This window comes from Ciconia boyciana, chromosome 5 (assembly GCF_034638445.1).
Source record: "Ciconia boyciana chromosome 5, ASM3463844v1, whole genome shotgun sequence".
Lineage (NCBI taxonomy): Eukaryota > Metazoa > Chordata > Aves > Ciconiiformes > Ciconiidae > Ciconia > Ciconia boyciana.
The window spans coordinates 48,108,666-48,130,619 of record NC_132938.1 but is presented as its reverse complement, the minus strand read 5'-3'; the positions used below and the strand labels follow the sequence as shown (position 1 = coordinate 48,130,619).

The following is a 21,954-nucleotide window of genomic DNA, read 5'->3' as shown; positions in this document are numbered from 1 at the left end:
ACGCTACAGAGCATTACAGCGTACAGCGATGATTGAGAAAGCTCTGGCATTGAACAGAATGTGCATTTTAAGAAGCAGGTAGAGGAACTGAAAACTGTGACAATGACCACTGCAGGTGACTCATGAGGTCCTCCCATACGCTACAGAAGGGGGAGGAAGATATCCTGGTACAAACTGTACCCTGTTGCATAGAAAGTCTAACATTCCCGGGCTGCAGTTTTTACCTAGTTTCAGTCATAGGTCAGAACTAAAGGATCAGGTCACTGTAAGGTATAGAGCTATAATACAGAATAAAATATGACATGAAATTTAATGTCTTATAAACTCTATTGTCATATAAACTTGCCTTTGCAGAAACTTGAGTACTCTACAGCAACAATACTGATTTGAGTGTTTCAAGATGGCAGAAACACAGTGGAGTAATAAATAGTATGGGATGCAGTCAATAAAACCCCTTAGCTTTTCTACAGAAGGTACTGGAAAAAAAGATTAAATAATTTTATTACGAACTATAAGAGATAAGAAATGCAAGACATTACTTATTAAGAGATATCACTCAGATAACTAGTAACTTACTTGGCCTGTGTAGAATTGTTTTACATGGTTAAACTCTCTGTGTTTTAGTTATTTCCTCAACTTGTCAATTATTGATACTTCCTTCACATCAAACAAGGTACACTTTCTCTTTCTTTACTGAGTTTGGTACTGAATTGAAAATTTCATAGGAACCCTAGCTGTGTTTTTTCTTTTGGTTAAAAACATCAGTATAACTCTCTTTTTCAGAGGGTCATATCTTCCAAGCCAAAAAGCCTAATGTGCCCTCAAAAGTGCACATATCAGGAATTGCATTCATACCACTTCCTGGTATCCCTGCACAAATATGAGCACGATAAGACTACAACCGAGTGAAGATTATGAGTGACTTATTACTGTTTCTTAATTTGACCAGTACTTTTTGTATTCAGCACATTGTTTACTTAAAATAAATGTACTCCCATTAAAATACTATTCTAGTTGTAATATTAAAAATATTTTAACTTATCTTACTTTTTTCTTTGCAAGTGGACGAATGAGTCACCCTACCTGGATTTTCTTTCACTTGCCACTTCACTCTGCCATATGCAAAGAAAAGAAAAAGCAAGCTAAGTTTTCATTTAAAGAAAAGAGTTATTGTGCAAAGGGAGTGCACTCATCTGAGCAAACATATGTTTATAGTACTTAGTATTTTAATTATATTTGACATGGCCTTGACAATTACTCCCTTCGGAAATATGAAAGAAAGATATCTGTCCATCTGTTATGAACCTCAGCTCCCAAATTAAGGATAAGTGCAAAAGTAACCTCTAAGAAATTCAAATTTGTTATCAAAAGTTGATTCAAGATATAAAAACAACTGAATATCAGTTAATTAGAAAAACTGAAAGCAAGAATCAAATGTGTATACCAGGTACTCAAAAATAAAACCCCAAACAGAAAAACAAAACAAAACGAAAGACTACTTTGAAAGAAAAATCTTGTGTGAAGTACCTCTCCAGTAACACATCAAAGGAGGATATGCCATTCAAATGACATATTTTATTTGTTACTTAATTTACTGAAGAGTTCAGACAACGTACCACTATTCACACATTGGGGTTTTTTTACAATGTGTTGCTATGATGGCAGACAGATACAGGATACAAGATAGAAGAGTTTAGGAACTCTCCCCTTTCACCCACCCACAGGAAGCATATATAATCTCAGCCCCTACTGCCTCACAAAATATCCAAAACATGATCAATCAGATGGCTTGGTTCAGAACTATATCCATCCTGATGCCTGTTATGTCACGGCTGTTTTTCTCCCAGGCTACAAATTCGCTACCTTCAGCTGCAAATCATAGGAAGGAATTCAGATTCCACAGGTCCTACAGAAACCTGTGCCAGTGATTGAGCAGGCAAAATACTTGTTGAAGTTGGGAAAAAACCAATACCATTGAGGAAGGTCAATTAATGCAATACCATAAGTCCTGTTTTTCATAGAAAACTGAGAACTTGACCATTAAAGGCCATTAAAATATTGTGCAGTAGGGTGGTTTCTTTGTTGAACAGGGATGTTGTACTTTGTGTCATGACCTGAATTCCACTTCAGGTAACTTGCTTACCCAAATTTTCTCTGTAAAAATTAGACATTCATTCCTCTAATGTTCTGTCAAGAACAGTTTCCCAGGTGTCAACAATTTTATTTGAGAGATTAAATATTTCATATTTTTGTATCATAATATATCTGTAGTCCAGATACTGAATGCAGAAGGAAAATGAGGGGACCCCAAAGCTTTCAAGCATTAAATCCTTCTCTAGCACTGCAAAAGAAAATAATAAACTAACACTTTAAAAGATGCATTTTGTAAATATACTGACATGCAGGTGCCACATTTTTGCAAGACGCAAGCAACACTTTTGTTCCATCCCCCACATTTCCTTTCAGATTTTTCTAAGTTCAAGGAAAAGTAACTTACTTGCAAATGTCATCTTCTGGGTCCTCAAGCCCAAATCTTTCATCAAAAGTAAGCTGTATCCATACATTTTCCTCTGCTGCTACTAATCTCCACACTAGTACAGTATTGCGTGGGTATGTGTGTGGAAACTTGGGGCTGTGAATACTTCCATTAGTAGTCACAGTAATTATCTTCTCATGCTGAGGATCCTGCACACCTATAGTAAAGAGAGAAAACAGATGCATCAATACTCATTTCTTCTCCTTTTCCTAAAATGTTTGTATAGTATGCACAGATAAAGACACTTGTTTTGTTTGCTTTTCTTCATCTTGCAAGGAATTTCTGTTTGGAAAATCTATATGGTAACAACAACCCAAAAGTGATAAGTATTACTTTGCTGGCAAAAAGTTATTCAAACCCCAGCCTCAACTGCTGTTCAGAAAGCAGAACAGAAGTTCAAGCAGAGATAAGAGAAATGTGACTGCAAACACTTGTATGCAAGACTGGACTCCTCACAGAAGCCCAGCAGCCCATCAGCAGCCTGCTGATGACTTCAGTTCTTTATTACTGGAGAGTGCACAGAGATCACACGAGGGTACAGGGGGAGGTCTGCTCACACCTACCACAGAAGGGATGGTTTAAATTTGTTTCTTGTTAAAGGAGAGACTGTCCTACATTTATTGAGTCCAGTGATAAGGATTTTGATGGCTGCCTCCTTCCTGAGGGCTGTATCAGAACAAAGTTATCCTGATACAGGGATGAACAGGGATATGCTTCGGAAACTTGGGAAAGTCACCAAGTCTAAGAAATCAGGCATTTACTGACAAGCCTCAACTTAGGGCATTCCTCAAAATTCTGAACAGCACTGTTTGACTAAACACATGTAAAATTAAATGAATGTTTTACAGTGCAGAGCAAATGAATTCAAAAGAAATAAGCCAACTGCATTTGATTTTTAAAGCACACAGTACACTGAAACTACTGAAAAGACCTCTTCAGGTTATGAATTAATAACTGTGAGGAGTTACCAAAAGGAAAGGACTCCTTTGGTGAGCAGCAGCTCTGCCTTTCAGAGCCTCAACAACTCTCTTCACACTAACTCAAGAAACCTCATTCTCAAGTGCCCAATATTCACAGGAATTCACATTCAGCAGCTGGAATCAGCTCATATGGGCTATTTAGCTGCAAAAAACAGGCACTGACCTAATCTGGATACATTTTAACATTGTGGCATACAATGATGAGATCTCTAAACTACAGAATTTAATGCCATCAAATGAAAAAACCCTCCTTATGCTATAGCACATGACTTTTACTATCTTTGGCTTTTTCTAAAAACCTGTATACAGTCAGGTTTGACATTTCAGTCAGTAAATCATAGGAATTCTCAGTTACCTATTAATAACTTTAATAAGAAAATAAGCTTGTAGTTTTGTACTGGAGAGTTATTAATATATATATATTTTTTTTAGCTATTCATTGTCTCTTGCAGTTAGATACTTTATCTTATTTTTCTAATTGTTTTATGACCCTCATTATGATGAACATTCATTTGAAGCTATGTAAGACACATGATTCAGTCTACAATGAAAACATACACTGCAATCGTACCTTACTATAGCTACATGTAAAGGCTGACAGCTAAATGAATGTACCACAAGAAAAGAAGGCCATAGAAACAGCATTGCTATTTTAAATGAATTAATCTATACTTAAATGTAATCTAAAGTCTGACGGACTTTTGCGTTCTATTCTGATGGACTGGTGCCTTCTACTTGTGGTGTGAAAACAGTAAATTTTCTTTTAAGTGGAGTTGCTGCTCATATAAAACTGATGGGAGTGTGCTTTTGCCTTGCAGAGAACTGACTGTCTTGCCTACAAATAAGACAGGACAGCACGTGGCAATAAGTAAAAAAGCCCCCCCAAAAAAGGCACAAGAAACAGATTCCTAGTTTAGACAGTTCATTGGGCTTTTGTTAGCTGAGTCACAAGCATTTTTCTATAATGTTCAGTATGTCAGCTGAGAGCTGCATGTTAAACACAAGAGCCAACAATAATAAAAATTACTTTCCCAGAGATTAGTACACCACAGTGCTACTTCCAAAGTCTGCAAAGGACCACCATTTCAGACAAACATGTCAATGTGTGGTGTCTGACGACACTACACTCAGTGGTTCCTTTTGTCTTTAAAAGCACACTCAGGATTGCAAACCATGTTATATTTCACAACACATTAAGAAAGTGTTTTCTTTTGTATCATCAGGACAATGATAACAACAGCAAGTAAGGACTGTAAATAGTGCAGGCATATCAAATCAGAAGTCAGTAAAAAGGGGCAAGGGAAAGAAAAGGCATATGGCAATTTAGTGAACAGAAGTTGCACCATCTCCGGTATCTTCAGCTCCTCCATTTGTAAAGGAAGACTATCTATTTACTTTAGCACACAACAGTGTTCCACGAACATATCAAATTCCCACACACAACACTTGCTCCATTTCAAATATTTGCTCTCGCACAGTGGAATTTCTTCTCTTACAAAAGAATTATTTTGTATGACTACAAAGGCAAGTAATTGCTGTCACTGGAGAATGAAGCTTGTTATTTCTCTTCAGATAAGCTGCAATATTCCTCTTTATCCATTCTACATAAATTGTACCATTGTACCACAAAAAGCTAGCCTTTTCCTACTGAGTCCATGCATGTTCTGAACATTTCTTTTGAGGAAATTGTGTGAAGAGCAGAGCTACCTGAGCGTGGCTAAAATGAGACTATAGTTTCTATTCTTTGTGGAATGACTTTGCAATCCCTGGCTTTATTTTAGGGATAAATCAGTCCAAGTTACACTTAAAAGGGAGTAACAAGTTCAGTCAGATTTACAGCGGTCAGCTGTGTAACTCCAAAGCTATATACATTGCTGCTGTGATCTGTCTGCCTTTCTATTAACAACCACCCTTCCCAACCTCCCCCCCCCCCCCCAAAAAAAAAAAAAGAAGAAGAAGAAAAAAAAGATTATTACCGTACAGACAGCATGGAACAACACTGAAGAATCAGTTTAGGCAAGGACTGAGGTAGGCAAGGCACCATCTCAGCCAGGGGGCATCAATACCACGCAAGGGAAATGGAGACAGACAAGGACCAAAACAATGTATTTGCATCTTCAGTAAAAAGCTTCATCAGAAGATGGGCAACTGAGATCACCTGCAGGAGAAAGTCCTGGAAACAGGGCACACTAGATGGGAAAAATCCCTAAGCTGACCCAAGGATATGACATGGTTACACTTACTAGGAAAGGACAGCACACACTTAACAGAGCCTGAGGTTGAAGAATGAGTCGCCGCAGTTGTCTTTGATGTGGTACAAGATGCTATCACCAGATTTATATATCTATCAATGCAGAAAGTCTACCCCTGAAAATTACAAGATTCCAGGCATTCTGAAAGCACGGCAGCGCCTAACCCTTCCACCAACGTGGTAACGCAGATGAAAAACCACAGTATCACCACAGAGATCAGCAGATGCCACTGTAAACTGAAATTAAACCCACCGACTAGACAAGCTCATTCCTGCCTACTTCAAAGTAGGTCTCTTCCCCCATGGGCACAACACATTTCACAAAGATCAGCGCTGACACTTTTTAAATATAGCAAATACCTATTTCTTAGTACATCGTAATCACTACATTTTAGCGAGGGTCATGGGTAAAACTCAGACAAATCACATACAGTTCAGGAGACAGATGAAGAGCTGCAGAAGAAGAGAGGAGCACCACGGGTGGAGTAACGGCCTCGGCACAGATGCACTTAAGGGCTGATTCACTTGAGATCACACAGTGCTGGTAAAACCGATTTTTAAAACTTTTTGCGAAAAGCCTCTACTAATTTCACAACAGGACAAAATGAGAGTACTGCTAATCACGCACTGTTAATATATTATTTGGTGTATTTCATTCAGTAGCCCTTAATTACGAAAAGCAACTTTTACGCCTTCAGAAACAGCATTAGTTCACTTGTGGCTATCACTGCTTTAAAAAAAAAAGTGCTAAATTCAAACATAAGAAAACTTTCAACTCTAAATATTTACCAATTAATATTAGAGCTTTTTCAGATATACAATAATGCTGCAGTATGTGTGAGTCCTCTGCTTTAAAACTCAGAAACAAAAGATGAGAGCAACTACTTGTTTGTTACCACAGAACTCCAGAGGGAAGCAGGTTTTTTTAATTAAAGTAATCAAAAGGATTTCCTGACAATATTCCCATATAATTTTTACAACACTCCACATATGTATAGAAACTGAGACTTTGTGGAAGAAATTCTTTGAAATGTAACATAACATGCCATTTCTTCCTCTTTCACCAGACTTTCAAAAAGCAGTAGGCCTACTTTCAGAAGTAGTAACTCAAGGCATACAGGGGTACCTCTTTCTGTCCTCTGTCTCTGGTTCAGTTGCCTCCAGGCACTTCTTAGCTATTATCTGAATGTAACAGTCAAAATGAAATTTAACTCTTTTGCTGGGTACGAAGGAAAAGCTGGAGAATGGTTTGTTTCTGGCAGAAAATTGAAGACAAATAGCTCTGTTTTGATATCGTTCATATGTAAAGTGGATATCAGGGCAAAGCCACTCAAAATCATACAAATGCTGCTTTGAAGGGACCTCTGGAGACCTCCAGTCCCAGATCCTGCTTGGGTTACTATTCCTGCTCACACCACAGCAGGTCACCCGTTTTGAGGGTTGGCATTTTCTAGCTGACACTCAAAAACCCCCGTGGATGGAAACTCCAGAGGGCTTTGGGATAACCTGTTCCAGTGCTGTACTATCTCCCTAGCTAAGATGTTTTCCCTAATGTCCAATATGAACCTCTCAAGCTGCAATTTTAGCTATGGGGGTTTTGGGGTTTGTTTTGTTTTTACACTCTGTGCCGCTACCAGGAAGAGTTTAACTTGGTCACCCTTGCAACCGCTCTTCAGGCAATTGGGGGCCTGCTATTAGACTGCCCCATAGCCTTCTCTTCCCCAGACTAAACAAGCCCAGCTTCCTCATCCTCCACCCACTGCCTGCCATCAACTAGATGCTGAGCCTTCAAGCCTGGCAGTCAGCCAATTTTCAACCTGCCTAACACGCAGTCTGTTCTTCCCAACCATTTTGCCTCAAGTACCACAAGCAATGCTTTTGAAGCACACAGGGTTTGTTTTCATCATCATCTTTTCAAGTAGTGAGCAAAGAAAATTTCATACAGGCTTGCTGTATCTGCCTCCTAAGAGAGCTTTCCTAAGTGGTATGGTTTGTAGCTTTTCTGGGTTAAATCTCTGAGACATATCTAGCCTTCTGTAGGTTTTCAATTTTGAGTAGCTTCTATGCTTTGATACAGCTACCTGTTTGAAATCTTGACATGATTCTTCAGGTATTAGTAAGAAATAAATATAGAGAGAAGTGCACATACCTGTAATACACACACGTGCATATAATATACACACATGACCAGTCAACTATCACAACATGATAAATTCAACTTTTAACTAGAAATCTGCTAATTTACACAGGTGCTTATTACCTAAATTAGCAAATGTAACAAGTACAAGCATATAAAGTATTATACAGATGTAAAGTAACAAATTAGAGACATGTAGGAGAAATATTACATCTTGTTTAGATTACTCCTTCCTCTGACACATACTTACTTCACACACTTGAAAAGGCATGTAAAAAAAATTCCAGTTCACACAAGGCAAGATGAATGTACAGAGGATTGTATTTGTTGTTGGTTTTTTTTGGTTTTTTTTTTTTTGTTTTTTTTTTTTAATCCTGCATTTAACCTATTCCTTTTTTCTTCAGTTACTATTTTGAGTTCAAACTTGTACTGTTACCTTAGGCACTGAATATCATACGCTATTTAACTGCTGGCTAAAGGTCTTTCTGCTAAAGCTATGTGAAGAACATTATGTGAAGGACTGCACACAGATGAAGTGAGCAGAGAAGCAAAAGCTTTCTAATCGATCTTCAGGAACCCTGACTTTTGGCAGTTGGCCCAACAGGGAAGGACAAAAGGAAGAAAAAGAAAGGGGCGGGGTGGGGGGGGACGGGACACCAAAACCCCAAGATACATCACTGGAGAATAGAGCATGGAACTGTAGTAACAGATTTAATAAAGTTTCCAAACAGCTGCATCACTTAACATCTTGCAGAAGATAATCATGACTAATCATATACTAACAAACCTTCTTTGATTCCAAATTGCATCAAGAAATAAAAATGAGTTTATACTTTTACTGTACAAGTTTATGCTTTATAACCTTTAAGTATTCTGCCAGCCCTTTGCCTAGTACTTTGGCTTCTGCTCAAAGAAGAGGATGGCAATTAAGCAGGGGGTTTTGTGCACAGTAAATCTTCTTGCAATAAGAGTAACCTCTATTGAGATCTGTTTTCAGACCAAACTCTTTTGGAAGGCGGACTTGGTCCTGAGCTTCTCAGTATCTTTTAAAACTAGATAAATACTACATTTTAGCCAAGATAAAGAATTCCTTTTGCTAAATGTTAGATGAGGTAACTTTCTGGTGTTATCACATGCTCTAAGATCTAATTATTCTAGAGTGTTTCAATAAGCATTTATTCCAACATCCACAGGTAAAGTCTTGGCTGCACTGGAATCAGTATTAAAGGTCCTGCTGACTTGAATATGAAAGGAATTCCATCTATATGAAATACATAAAGCTGTTGGAATAATTATTTTATAATGGACTGATAATAATATAATGTGTTTTTTTCAGTCATGGGCCAATAATTATCCTGAAAAAAATAGGATTATTAGTATGTTGCATATTCATATAATAAATATACATTCCAGTAATTAAAAAATTAACAAAAACCTCTGCCATATGACAATTACCAGTTAAACTTATTACAGCAATATCTTTCTTTTCTCTTATGGATAAAACAAATGTCAAGCTGGTCCTTTTGACAATATTTCTTCACATTTGTTCTTGCCTCAGTTTTTTCCTAATAACAATATTATATGGTAAGTAGCCATCACATAACATACAGACTCTAGTCAAGGATTGCTCCCTATCTCCGTCCTCTTCCATTAAACTGCTAGCTTGAGCGACCTCAGTCATCTCAGACAGATAAGGCATCACTTAAGGAAAGAAAATTCTGGCCTCTTTCCCCAACCCAAAACTATTCAGATATTTAATGAATTAATCCAGAATCATGAGTTGTGCTGGAGGTGCAAATGAAGAGGCAAGGATATAACATGTCCAGCAGAAAGTGCTGTGGAAGTTGTATAGGTACTATATTAGAGTTAATTCCAGTAAGAACAGAATTATTTGTAGGTGCACTGCTATACAGAAATGCAAAAGTATTGATAACTGTAAGAGCATATACGTTTAAAAGACTGGATATAAAAGAGTTTCCTTGCCAAATACAGGCAGAAGAAAACACTGAGAAGCTAATCTGATTCCACATCTGTACTTTGTAAGCAAGAAGAAAGCACATCAGGCTATCACCGATGCACAAACTTTTAATTTTTAATGTTATTTTCTGAAGAAATACTCCTCAAGTGAAGAATAATTCTTATTCTCTATTTTTCATTAGTCATATATGGTTTGGATAACAGCTAGGCATCTGACTCTCATCTATATGCCATCACAGTATTAGATACAGCAGAAGAATCATTCAAAGTTCACCAGTCAGGATGAATGAGAACTAAAAATACCTGTTGTATGCACAGCGAAAGAACAGCTGTTTATACCCCTATTTTTCTTCACTTTAAATGATTTACAATTCATTTACATTTACAATATGGTCTCTAAATGCCCAGGTAGTATCTGGAACCGTGATGACAAGAAGCCGCCGTAACAAAATGTGTAACTACTCAAACTATTTTTTTAGTTCCTAAGGGGGGAGGGATGGAAGGAGAAAGAGAGGAAAGGAGAGGAGAGAAAGAGGGAAGAGGAAAAGGAAAAAACCCACCATTCTGAATGAATCATTCCCCCTGCCTTTTCAAGGATTGGCAGATAATAAACAGCTTCATGATCAAGAGTATCAAGGGCAGACAATAGATAGAATCAGCCTGAATACCTCACCTTCACCCAACAACAGCATGAGGTCATCACAACTTCCTCACCTCCCTACAACAAAACCTCTTCTTCACTTCCTCATCTCCCTACAACAAAACCTCTCTCAACATTTTTCTTTTCTGCTATATTCCAGAGCATCAATCCGCTACATAATATTTTTGAAGTTTTCTGTATCCTATTTTCTCTTCCCCTGCAGAAGGGGGAAGTGTTTTACATATTCTGCACTCACAAGTCCCTCTATACAAAATGATGTGAATAGATACTGAAAACTGTCAAAGTTGAAACAAAGCCTAACAGTATACAGCAATGGATCCATTTTCCAGGTGTATGTTGTGGAAGACCAGAACTGCAGGAGGTTCAGTCTTATTTAATAATGAGCAAGTAAAATGAGTAGATCTCAACGATAATGAAGCTTGGAAAGGGACGGGCTTTTGAAAGCTACTTAACCAGGTTTTAACAAACACATGATTAAAACAGTCTGGGATAGGATGAATTGCAAGTCTCCTTGGAAAAGTACAACTTACTATACATGAAAGATGTTGTCTATAAAAAAGACATGCTGTAAGATTTAATGCTGAGAGAGACCAGGAAGCAAGAACAAACAGTAAACCAAGAAAAAGGTTGCCCAGCTGGAGATATTGATACCTACTAAGAGATAACAAAGTTATTTCTTTACTTTATTAAAAAAAAATAATGTATTTTTAAAATCTTATGTGTTTGGGAGGTTTGGATGGAAAAAAGTTAGTGAATATTTTCAAACATGTAATCTTTCCAATTCTTCTGCTACTCAAAATAGTGTTGGGTTTTTTTTCCTACAGGAAACTGATTTAGCAAAGCTTTGAAAAAACTTAACTAAATTCCTAAAGGTAAACAAACATCAACAGAAATTATAACTAAAAATAGTAACTATGGTAACAACAGAAACTCAAGTGAATGTGAAAAACATCACATATAAATGCTCAAACCCAGCACTTCCAATTTGTTTTCAATTTTATTATGACAGCACTTACAAGCTACATCCAAAATTAGCTTTGTTAGTACTAGAGACCACACACATGCCCACACAGTGTCAGTCAGGCTGTCCTGAAAGACTGTACATACCAGCCGAGGTAGGAAGGGACAGGGTAACAGGGCAGTATTACCCTGCTTTTCCAGGCTGTGCATAGCACAGAGTGGATACAAATGGGAAAAGATAACTTCAACAAAATCATGAAATGAACCTGGATCTCCTTTCATCTCAGTCAAAAGCATTAGTTTCAATGCCATCTCTTAAAACCTACCTGTATCTCATTTTCTAATGCTAGCTATGTCTCCCTGTATGCTTTTAAATGCATGTGGTTCATGTCCTTTACAGAAAAATTCTTTAAAACCTGACCCATTTGAAAATTTCACTTCTTGATCTTAAGTCAGACTTTGTTGAAAAGCCAGGCTTAATTTTATTATGCCCCTTTTCTTTATGGTTCCTTCCGTTTATATTGTGAAGCACTTGTTAAGAGCAGATACTAGTAAACATTTGGGAAAAAGATTATCCATGGTCCATGTGGAATTCAGACTGAATAAATAGACTCTATGGATACGATATGTGTTAAACAGCTACATCTCATTTCAGATATTATTCAGAATGAAAAACATAATCCTGTCCTGATCATGTTTCGGGGGGGGGGGGGGGGGGGGGAGACAAAAACGTTACCTTAATTTTTAGAAATACCAGTCCTGAAATGCTTTGGTTTGCTTTTTCCACTGTTGTGCTATTTGTGTGGATTTTATTTTTTTAATTCTTCACTCAGTAGAGTGCTATAACGATAGCAATTCAAACATTTATGAAGATCATCAGTCATGTTTCTAGTTCTGAAAATAAAGTGTTGTTCAAGACAATTTGGAAAAGTGTTACTGCTTAGCTATATGAAAATATAACTCTGGTTAACATTTTTAGTCAGAAAATTACAGTGATGAAGTTATATAAGAGGAGACATAAAAGAAAATGAAAGATTTAAGGGTTTTCTACACTACAATTGAACGTGTGACAGCAGCACATGGAGGGCTAGTTTTAACTACAGGGCAAGAGTAACTATCACAATGAACCCAATGTGGCACTCAGTTCACCATCAAAAATGCAGAGGGTCCTAAGCAAACTACAAAGTTTGTGCCAAACTCTTGGTACAGAAATAACATTGCTACTGGAAACTCCAAGAGCCAACTTAAAGCTGCCTCAGGCTTGCATTATGTATACAGAAAATGTACCTCCAGCATATCCTTATGTTAAAAAGGCAACAAAAACAAAGACAGTACTATAAAGAAATTATTTGGCATCTGTTTATGTATTTTCCGAACTGGACTACACTATACTTCCAAATTCAGAGACAAAAAAACCATTACAACTTGAACATCTATTAAAGCAAAAAATATTTTAGCTGGTGTTATCCTGCTAAAACAAAGCTTTTGGAAGAATATAATGCCTTCATCTCATTAAAATTTGATTGCTAGAAGATGATTTGGCAGAAAGTGGTCATGCAATATCAATACTGATCTGCAGAGATTAATGCAATGCAACTGTTATTGAACTGGAAGAACTTCAAGCAGAGAGAACTGAGCACAAAATCAAACTTGAAACACTCATTTCTAGTATCTTTGCATGGAGGATTAAATCATGCAACACTCTAGAAAAGTACTCTTCCAGAAGAGGATTTGCATGTCTAGAAGCAATTCAGAAAGGAAGCACAAGTCCAGCTACAAAAGACAGTCTATCTTTCTGCAAGGAGAAAATGAGAAGGTTTTGTACAGTATAAAATCGCCATATGGAGAAATAATACTTTTTACAACTCCTTCTGTTAACACGCATCTCTGATCCTGCTGGTTATTGAACTCATGTGTACATGAACACCAAGGATATCTTTTTATAGACAGACCACAATGACAAGCAATCAATATTTAGAATAAATGATGAGAATTTTCTTAGGATACGATAAAATTTCTAGCTTCAGTGAGAGAACTCCTGCCATTCTCTCTAACTTTAGATAAGTAAAATGCATGCCATTTTCAGTTAATTGCAAGTGGTATGAGCCCACCTGATCTTTCAGCCTTTATTCACACCAGGGAATTCCATGAAGTCAGATGAACAATCTTTTCACATTTGTACACAATTTATCCTTACTTTACTCTGATCTTTCTATTTTTCCAAAGACAGACCATAAAGGCATACTAGAGCAGCCATAAGAGACCTATGTCCCATAGCATGTGCAATACAGTAGCCTATTTTAAGTAAAACTGCTTCCAAAAGACCCTTTTGCTAATCTAGTATAGCAGGTGTCCTTGAGGAAGACTGACAGCAGGGCCCCGACAACCATCACAGTCACAACTTATGCCACTGAAAAGATTATATGCAGTGTTGTGGTCTTCAAAAACCTATTGCTATACTGATCTGGGCTTCATTCCCCAGTGCTGCCATTGTTGACCTTATTTCACGTGTTAACTTATGATGTTATTTATTCACATATAAATTATTATTTATTTCACGCATGAAGCTCAAGCTTTTATCACTAGGTCTTCTGACATTTTTTTCTGCCTACCCTTAATATCAAAATCTTATAGAGTTGTGTTTAACCCAACATCAAGAAGCTTTACCTGGGATCATCTGAAAAAGCTCCACAGTTGTAAAATGAAAAGTGAGATTTTAAACTCTTGAGTCACTCCAATATCCCCTAGTTTCAGATAAGTTTCCCATTTGTCAACCTTTTTAAAACTACCCAAGGGAACTCTCTGTGGTGTTCCCAAGGGTCTTGGCAATGCTGTACAGAGATGTATTCCTTGAACATAATTTGCTCAATCACAGCACTGCATCAAAAGCTACTGTTCAGTCTGAAATCCAGCATGCCAGTGTGGTGGCATGAAATCCAGTATGCTGCTTTCCACAACAGTCTTATCCTCAGTGTTATTCGGGATCATGTTTAAGTAACAGATCAGTATTCAGACAGATCTGTCACTTTACCTTTTTTTAAACTTTAACCCTTGCCAAACCATCCATAACATTCTTCAGCATTCTTCAAATTCTTTGGAAAACACATAGAGGAATATGGGAGGGCTGGGGGACATCAATGCTTAAAATGCATTTTGCACAATTCCCCTGCACTTCTGGAGAACAAGCAAACAGTATAAAATGAAATCAGACCCTTAGTCTTAGTAGCGCAGCTTGATGACTGCCCCGAGGGGACTGGCTTCAGTTTAGACAACATGGCTTTGGTTTAAGATTCAACAGTAGAACAAATAGTGACTCACCTTAATAGTGCTCTGTTGCCCAGTACGGATATTAGAAGCCCATCTGTCCACCAATAAGTAAGAGCTGCTTCACTGATAATTTATGCTAGGTCAACTGTATGCTAGGTCAGGATATTTGATGAAAAACACTTCCAGTCTCTTCACACACTTTTCAGAAGCTGTTTTGGATGCCTGTTATGGCTGAGTCTATATCCTCGTTTGAACTTCTTGAGGTGGAAGTTGGAACTATTAATTTCACAGACACAGAACTGTGTTTGTTAACTGTAGTTTGGACAAGTTGAATTCATCACATCACGTGAGTCTCAAGGTAAGGAAGAAATTAAATCCCAGGACTCTATTTACTACAACAAGTAAAATAAAAAGGATTTTGCCCTAGTTACAATTGGAATCACTATAGAATGATTTGAGTGTTAATTCCCATGCTGTAATTGTAAAAGAGAATTATATACTTTAAAACAGAAGAAAACTGTAGCAATTTCAATTAATTGAAATCATGCCTTATATTAAGGCACTGCATTTTTCCAGGGCATAGCAGCAAGTTACTATACAGAAGAGAACAGCTTTTATAAATAACCATATCTTGATGCACATTTCATTTATACTTTTATGCCTAAGAATTCCACTGTGTTCCCAATAGAAGGCATTTATCAACGGTTTCAACACTAGTAGGTAAAGCCAGTAATGCAATTGCAAAACAAACACAACAGGAACATCAAGCCCTCAAGCTTAGGCTCTCCTGTAAATTAGAATGAACAAAACAATTAATATATGCATAATCTAATCCAGCACCACAATTAGTGGGGTGTTTGAATCCCTTGGTGATAAATAGTCTACCATAGCTAAATATGCATATCTCAAGCACACGATGGCTGAAGAAGAAAGTAAATATTTTTCATATCTAATCAGTTCCCCTGTGCAGAATTTCACTAATATCAGTGTCTACAAACTTTGACGGTCCATAATTTTGTTTACTTAGTCCACCACAGCACTGCATGAAAAAGAATTCTATACACACAGAATGTTTAAGACTAATCTGAAAGTTGTTAATTCAGTGCTCACTGAAATTTCTGGCCAAGTTAATCTTATCATTTTATTTCTAGGCACCTTAGCTGAAGACTATTTTATGAAAATCTTGCACAATAAAAAAAAAAACACCAAAAAAACCACCACAACAAAAAAAAAACAAAAACAAAACCAAAGGTCCAAAGTGCTACAGCAGCTGTTTGAAACTGAAAGCTTGAAGTTAAGACTATAATATGCCACAGGTAAAGTATTATCTGCACATCAAAGCCTCACTGCTGTAAAGAAATATGAAGTGCTGGATGCCAAATGTTGACTGCCTCCACTCTGAAGCTGAATAAGAGAGCAAAGATTCCTGAGTGAAAATCAACTGAGAACACGTTTGGGTTTTTTGTTGGGTTTTTTTGTTTGTTTTTGTTCAGTTGGGGGGTGGTGGGGTTGTTTGGTTTTGGGGTTTTTTTTGGGGGGGGCTGTCTTGGTTTTTTTGTTTTGGTTTGGGGTTTTTTGTTTTTTTTTTTAATACAGCATATTAACATTTTAAAAATATTTCAGGAACTAAGTACAGTGAATAGTCTTGGTCTTCTGCAAAAGCAGACAAATTAAACAATGTCCTTGGTAAACCTGTCTTGATGACTGGTGATTTTACTGTTTGAAGACTCCTTCCTCACTGACCAGATTTCAGGGAAGTAATTGATTTGCCTCTTGCTGGTTGCAATTTAAATTAACACAATTTGTTTGTGTAGTGACAGAATGATGAAGTTAGCTTCTGACAACATTATTCTCTCAGAATATTATTTTAAAACATGGGCATTACATGCAATTTTCCTGATGACGCTAAAAAAAAAAAATTCAAGCAAGGTTCAGAGTAATTTTTTAAATCTAGAGATGTCTTAAGTTCACCTCACTTAGGTGTAGGTCTTCAGCAAGCCTTAGGGCATGAGACGGTGAAGAGCAGAAAGAGGAGGAGGATTGGTATTTCATGGTATTACCTATTTACAGAGAACTAAATGTTACTGAAATGGTTGATTTCACTGTAAGTGTAACAGTTCCTCTGCAGTGAGAAAAGTTTTCAAAATAACCTTTAAGTTGAGGTGTCACTGTTACAGAAGAAAGGCTGAACCACAAGGGATGAAAAAATGTATTTCACTTTAAAACAGGACTTCTCTTTTAAAGCTAGTAAATACAGACTTGCTAACAGATGTACTTTCCTTCATATAGTACTAACTTCACTCTGGCTTCAAATCCCATTTCGACCAAAACATTATTTTAGAGAGAACTGGAGTTCACTCTCTAGTAAAAGTGATTAGATGAACTCTTTATGGACTACGCTGCAGTAGGATACACATGCTGGTACACAAAGAACTGATATATTTTTTATTATTATTAGAATCTACAAAGTAGAAAGAAATCCCTATGTACAGAACTTTCACATAAACTATTTAAACATTCTTGGATGAAGAACAGGAGGCATTATGAGTTGCATTGCTGCAAAGACAAACCACATGCATCCACATGCACTGAAGAACTGATGAAGAAAATTTTTAAGCTCTTCCATCAATTAAGAATATTTGTTACTTCACAGTTCAGCAGAAACAGTTCTGTCATCTGTAAAGTCTTTTCAGATTTCACTCTGTGGTTTACCAAAAAAAAAAAAAGTTTTCTTGGAATAGGATCTCATCCTAATCTTTTCAGTTTTTATGGCATGTCTAATTACTGCTAAGTGCTCTTCTGGAAGTAACATCAAACCTACTTGTAAGATCCAGGGAGTTCACAGCACAAGTGAAAGTCCGAAAATAATTAAAAACAACAACAGCAAAATAATTAATCATCTCATTTTGAAATTGGCCAAAACTGATGAAGGCTAAAGTGATCACACGCTCTCAGCTCATGGGAATGCAGATTTCTCTGGAAGATTCTTGTTTTCCCAAATTGGAAGACGAGAGCAGAAACTGTTTCTGATATCTTTGAAGACCAGCTGCAGGCCTAAAACTAATAAAGATGAAAGTCTTTGTGCCCACTTCAGAAGAGGTGGATGTGAAATATATCAAATATCAGAGGCATACATGAAATCAACAATGCTAACAGCCATGTTAAAATGAGTCTATACCACTAGAATCATTACCAGCAGAAAAAACAATTAAGGGTAGAAATTCAAAATGTGGCCAGATTCAGACTGGCACATTCCCCAATATTTTTCAAATTACAATCCCAGGATATCCTCAGATCAGCATTAACCAGTCTAATCATTCCACTGTCTTGGTGTAGAAACATGAAAAATATGCTCCAGTTCAGCAGGGACTTTGAGAGACATTAAATGAACTTTAAGAGTGACAAAAAGAATGGGTACAGTTCTCCCTGCCAGGAGCCCAAGCGATTCCATGAATCAGAAGCACAGAAAGCATCCTCCTCACCGCAAGTTTAATTTCCCATTTGCTCCATTGTTCTACCAGGGTTTACTGCGGCTCCGAGAATCCCAACAGTAGGGCCCTTCCCCAGGGTGAGGGAGGCGAGTCCGCCCCAGCACAGTGCTGCTGATGCTGCTTTTTCATGTCATCATTATTAGGGTCAAGCCTGGCACCAGTTGCACCAGGGGACTTCTCGCTTTAAAGTAGTTCCCATCTCTTTGCGATACCATGTATGCACACCATCAGAAAGCCACTAATATTCTGGTCAATATCTTCCTTTTCATACACTGGTAAAAAGCAATTTCTTTAAATTTGCTGGTCAAAGTAGACTAAATAGAACACCCCACTTATACAGGTATTCATTCTCTCAAGCACAGAACGAATCAGCTATTCTGGGTGCAGTTTTCCTCAACCACATCGTAACCATCCAATGTATTAAAAGATAGGTACTTAACTGAGAGATAACAGACAGAAGAATGAATGTGTATTAGCGCATTTCAGACGTTTGCTGTAATGATCGGATTTCCTTTGGGAGACTTCCTACAAGGACTGGAAGTTTCCACAAAGGTCTGCATTTGCACTTTGTCCAGTGTTGCTTATTATCCTTACTACTTCTAGAGACTGGTCTAGGAAAATGTTCGGCAAAAGCCCAATTGAAACAAAGTAACCTTTGTAAAGTAAAAATAGTATAGATTAATAAAGGGGCTGGAAGCACAGTTTCTTTCTTTATTTTGGCAATTTTTCACATACAACTCCCTCCAACCCCCAACAATCGGAAAATTGGGTTTCATTCCATTTTCTGGTACATCCTGCAGACGACAGTAAACCTGCTTTATCCATTTGCAAAATCACTTGCTTTCCTTGTGATTGCTGTTAAAATTCAAGCTGATAACAAAAACACTCCCTTACTCACAGAGACACGTGCCATTCCCCCAGCACATACCCCTCAAGCTCTAACACCCAGTGCAGGACAGGATCACTAGGGATGAGAAGTCGGCAACACCGGACATCTACTCACAGCTCAGCTCCAAGTCGCTCATTAAGACAATATTCTCAGACTCACTGAAAGCATTGAGTTATATCCGTTCAGGTTTCCAATCTAATAATTCCCTTCACATGACAACTTTTTTTTCTGTTAGTGCTACTGGAAAATAATGCCACATAAATTGAGCAACATTGATACTTATCAGCAATTCCCAATTAAATAGCCCAGGGACTTGCTTAATTCATCTTCTAAAGCTTTAACTTTTACAGTTACTGTAAGAAGCGGAGAGAAAAAGCCACTTTCTTACTTGTGTTACAAATTTCATTTTAATAATATTTATTAAAATACTGGTTACAAGCCAAAATAATTGTGTCTCGATGTGAAAAGGCAGGAGTTAAAATAACAAGTTTAAGGGCATTTTGTGTACATATAAATGAAAAAAAAACAACTTATGATAAATACCTGCTATGTCTATCTACTCATGGAGGTAAACCCTGAAAGATTATGAGAATCATCCCCTTTTTCAACAGAGCATGTAATTATCTTTTCACCAGGCTCATATTACCAACCAGTCTGGGCTAGAAGACCAGTCTTAGATTGCTAACATAACAAAATCTTACACCTTTAATACAATGGAATTTATCTTAAGTCAAAGCAAAAAATTAACCTAAAACATTTAATGACCTCCAAAGTTAAAGAAAACCACTAAATAGCTTTTAAGTGCACTAAACAGTACACCATTAAAGTCTAGATTTTACTACTCCCTTAACATCAGCACACCAGAAATTCATTAAATCTTCCTTTATTATTATTGGTTTTTTATTATTATTGTTAGGGGGTGCGAGCAGGTAGTTGTTTGCTTTTTTTTCCTTCAAAGTACTGTACAAGTATTAATACCTGAATGTTTAAATTAGCCATAGTCATTTGATGACACAATCTACTGGAATCCTTCTCATCTGCTCTTTCCCTCTTTTATTCCATGTACATTACAGCTGGTAACGTGGATGAAATCCAGATGTTACGTAAAACAGCTGCAAATATGTGCTTCTATCTAGGCCTCCAGTGCTTTTACTCATACACAGAAAATGCTTATACTGTCAATGTCCGTGAGATCAGTTCACTGAAAAAAATTAAGGCAGCTGCTATGCCTTGTTAACAAAAGTCAAAAAGAACCCCAGCCAAACTCAGTTCTTGACTTAAATTTGGATACCAGTTCGTTATGAAGTTATTCATTCAATGACAAAATGTACTATTTTGTGTATCAGTTTCGTGGCTTTTTTTTTCCTCCTATAAATGCATTATTCATTGCATTTTACTTTTTCATTTTGATCCACACATAGATAACAGCACAATATAAGAGCTGATTATCTGTTCTCTTCCAAGGTTCGTCAAAGTCTTATCTAAATCTGCAGTACCAGTTCATTAATGAAAATGAAAGCCCTAATTTTTCTCCCATTCTATTGCCTTAACACAGAATTATATTATTTCCATTCACAACACACTTTTTAGGTAAGCTAAGTGGAAATACTGATTGATTACAGTAGAAAAAACAAACAAGCCAAAAATAAATGAAAATCAAGTGCTAATATGGGCATAGAATACCACCATATTTAGCACAGTTTATAGGAAAGAACAAAAAAAGAGACATGGATGGGTTTTATTTTAGTCTCATGCAAATACCAGATTTGTGAAGTTGAATATGAAGTATCAAATATCAGTGCTTGTATACATGTTACATAATGAAAATTATATTTGTCCAACACTGAATTAGAAGGCAAACTGATGACAAATTATGAAATGATCCTGCCAAACCTGGTATATTAGACAGTCTATATCCAGATAGTAAAAAACTATTCCAATTTTTCTCCACACTCACACATAAAATGATACTGTCATAATTCTGTTGCCATCAAAGAAGATGGAAGAAAAAGAAACAATGTCTGCTTTTGATTAAGCAATTTAATCTTGAAGGCACTATGGAATCCTCTTTTTAGCTGCCTACAAGGCTGTCAAATTTTAATCATTAGTCATCATACCAGACTTGTTGCCAAGACTGGTGTCTTTGCAAGGAAAGGAAGGGAAGCAACCAGTAAACTCTTGCTGCCATTTATGATGCAGAACCCAGTAAATTACTTTGACCAAATTAAGATATATTATTTTTATTTATATATATCCATATACATACACACATATACATCTATATACACACACATAAAAACATCCTATACATAATTCTAAATACTCATGTTTGTGAGGATGCCTGTGGGGATGTACTGTGTCCTGGGAAAAGCACCCAGTTCTGTCTAAATTCTAGCTCAGGAAGGATCATCTACCTGCCTGCAGCACACTTAGCACCCAGGAGCAATTCTGAGTGAGGTACCACACAGGGACTCTCTGTAACACAACGATAGCTGGCTGCCCAACTCTGTATCACCAGTTCCTAATTTTTACTGTGGGGTGGTCTTGCAGAATTTTAGCATAAATAAGCAGCTGACCACAGTCTGACATAGCTGAATAATAAAGGCATGAGCATGAACGCAAGGAACAGTAAACCAGTTGCTCAGTATGAGGCTGCAGAGAAGTTCTGAATACTCAGAATTGGTCTAAAATTACAGAAGAAAATACTGAAAGCATTTCTACAAATGGAATACTGCAGTATCCTACTACCGTAAGAGTGACTAAGATCAGACAGAGAATTAAAGAAAACTTTGATGGGTATATATC

At 37.0% G+C, this 21,954-nt stretch overlaps 1 protein-coding gene across 1 annotated transcript in view; it reads right to left on the bottom strand.

Moving 5' to 3' along the window:
* The window catches only part of PDGFC (platelet derived growth factor C), a 136,863-nt gene that overhangs the window by 53,546 nt on the left and 61,363 nt on the right, over positions 1–21,954 (bottom strand). The window contains exon 2 of the mRNA XM_072863059.1: positions 2,498–2,693. Coding sequence (XP_072719160.1) covers positions 2,498–2,693 — 196 coding nt within the window. The remainder of the gene's footprint in view (positions 1–2,497; positions 2,694–21,954) is intronic.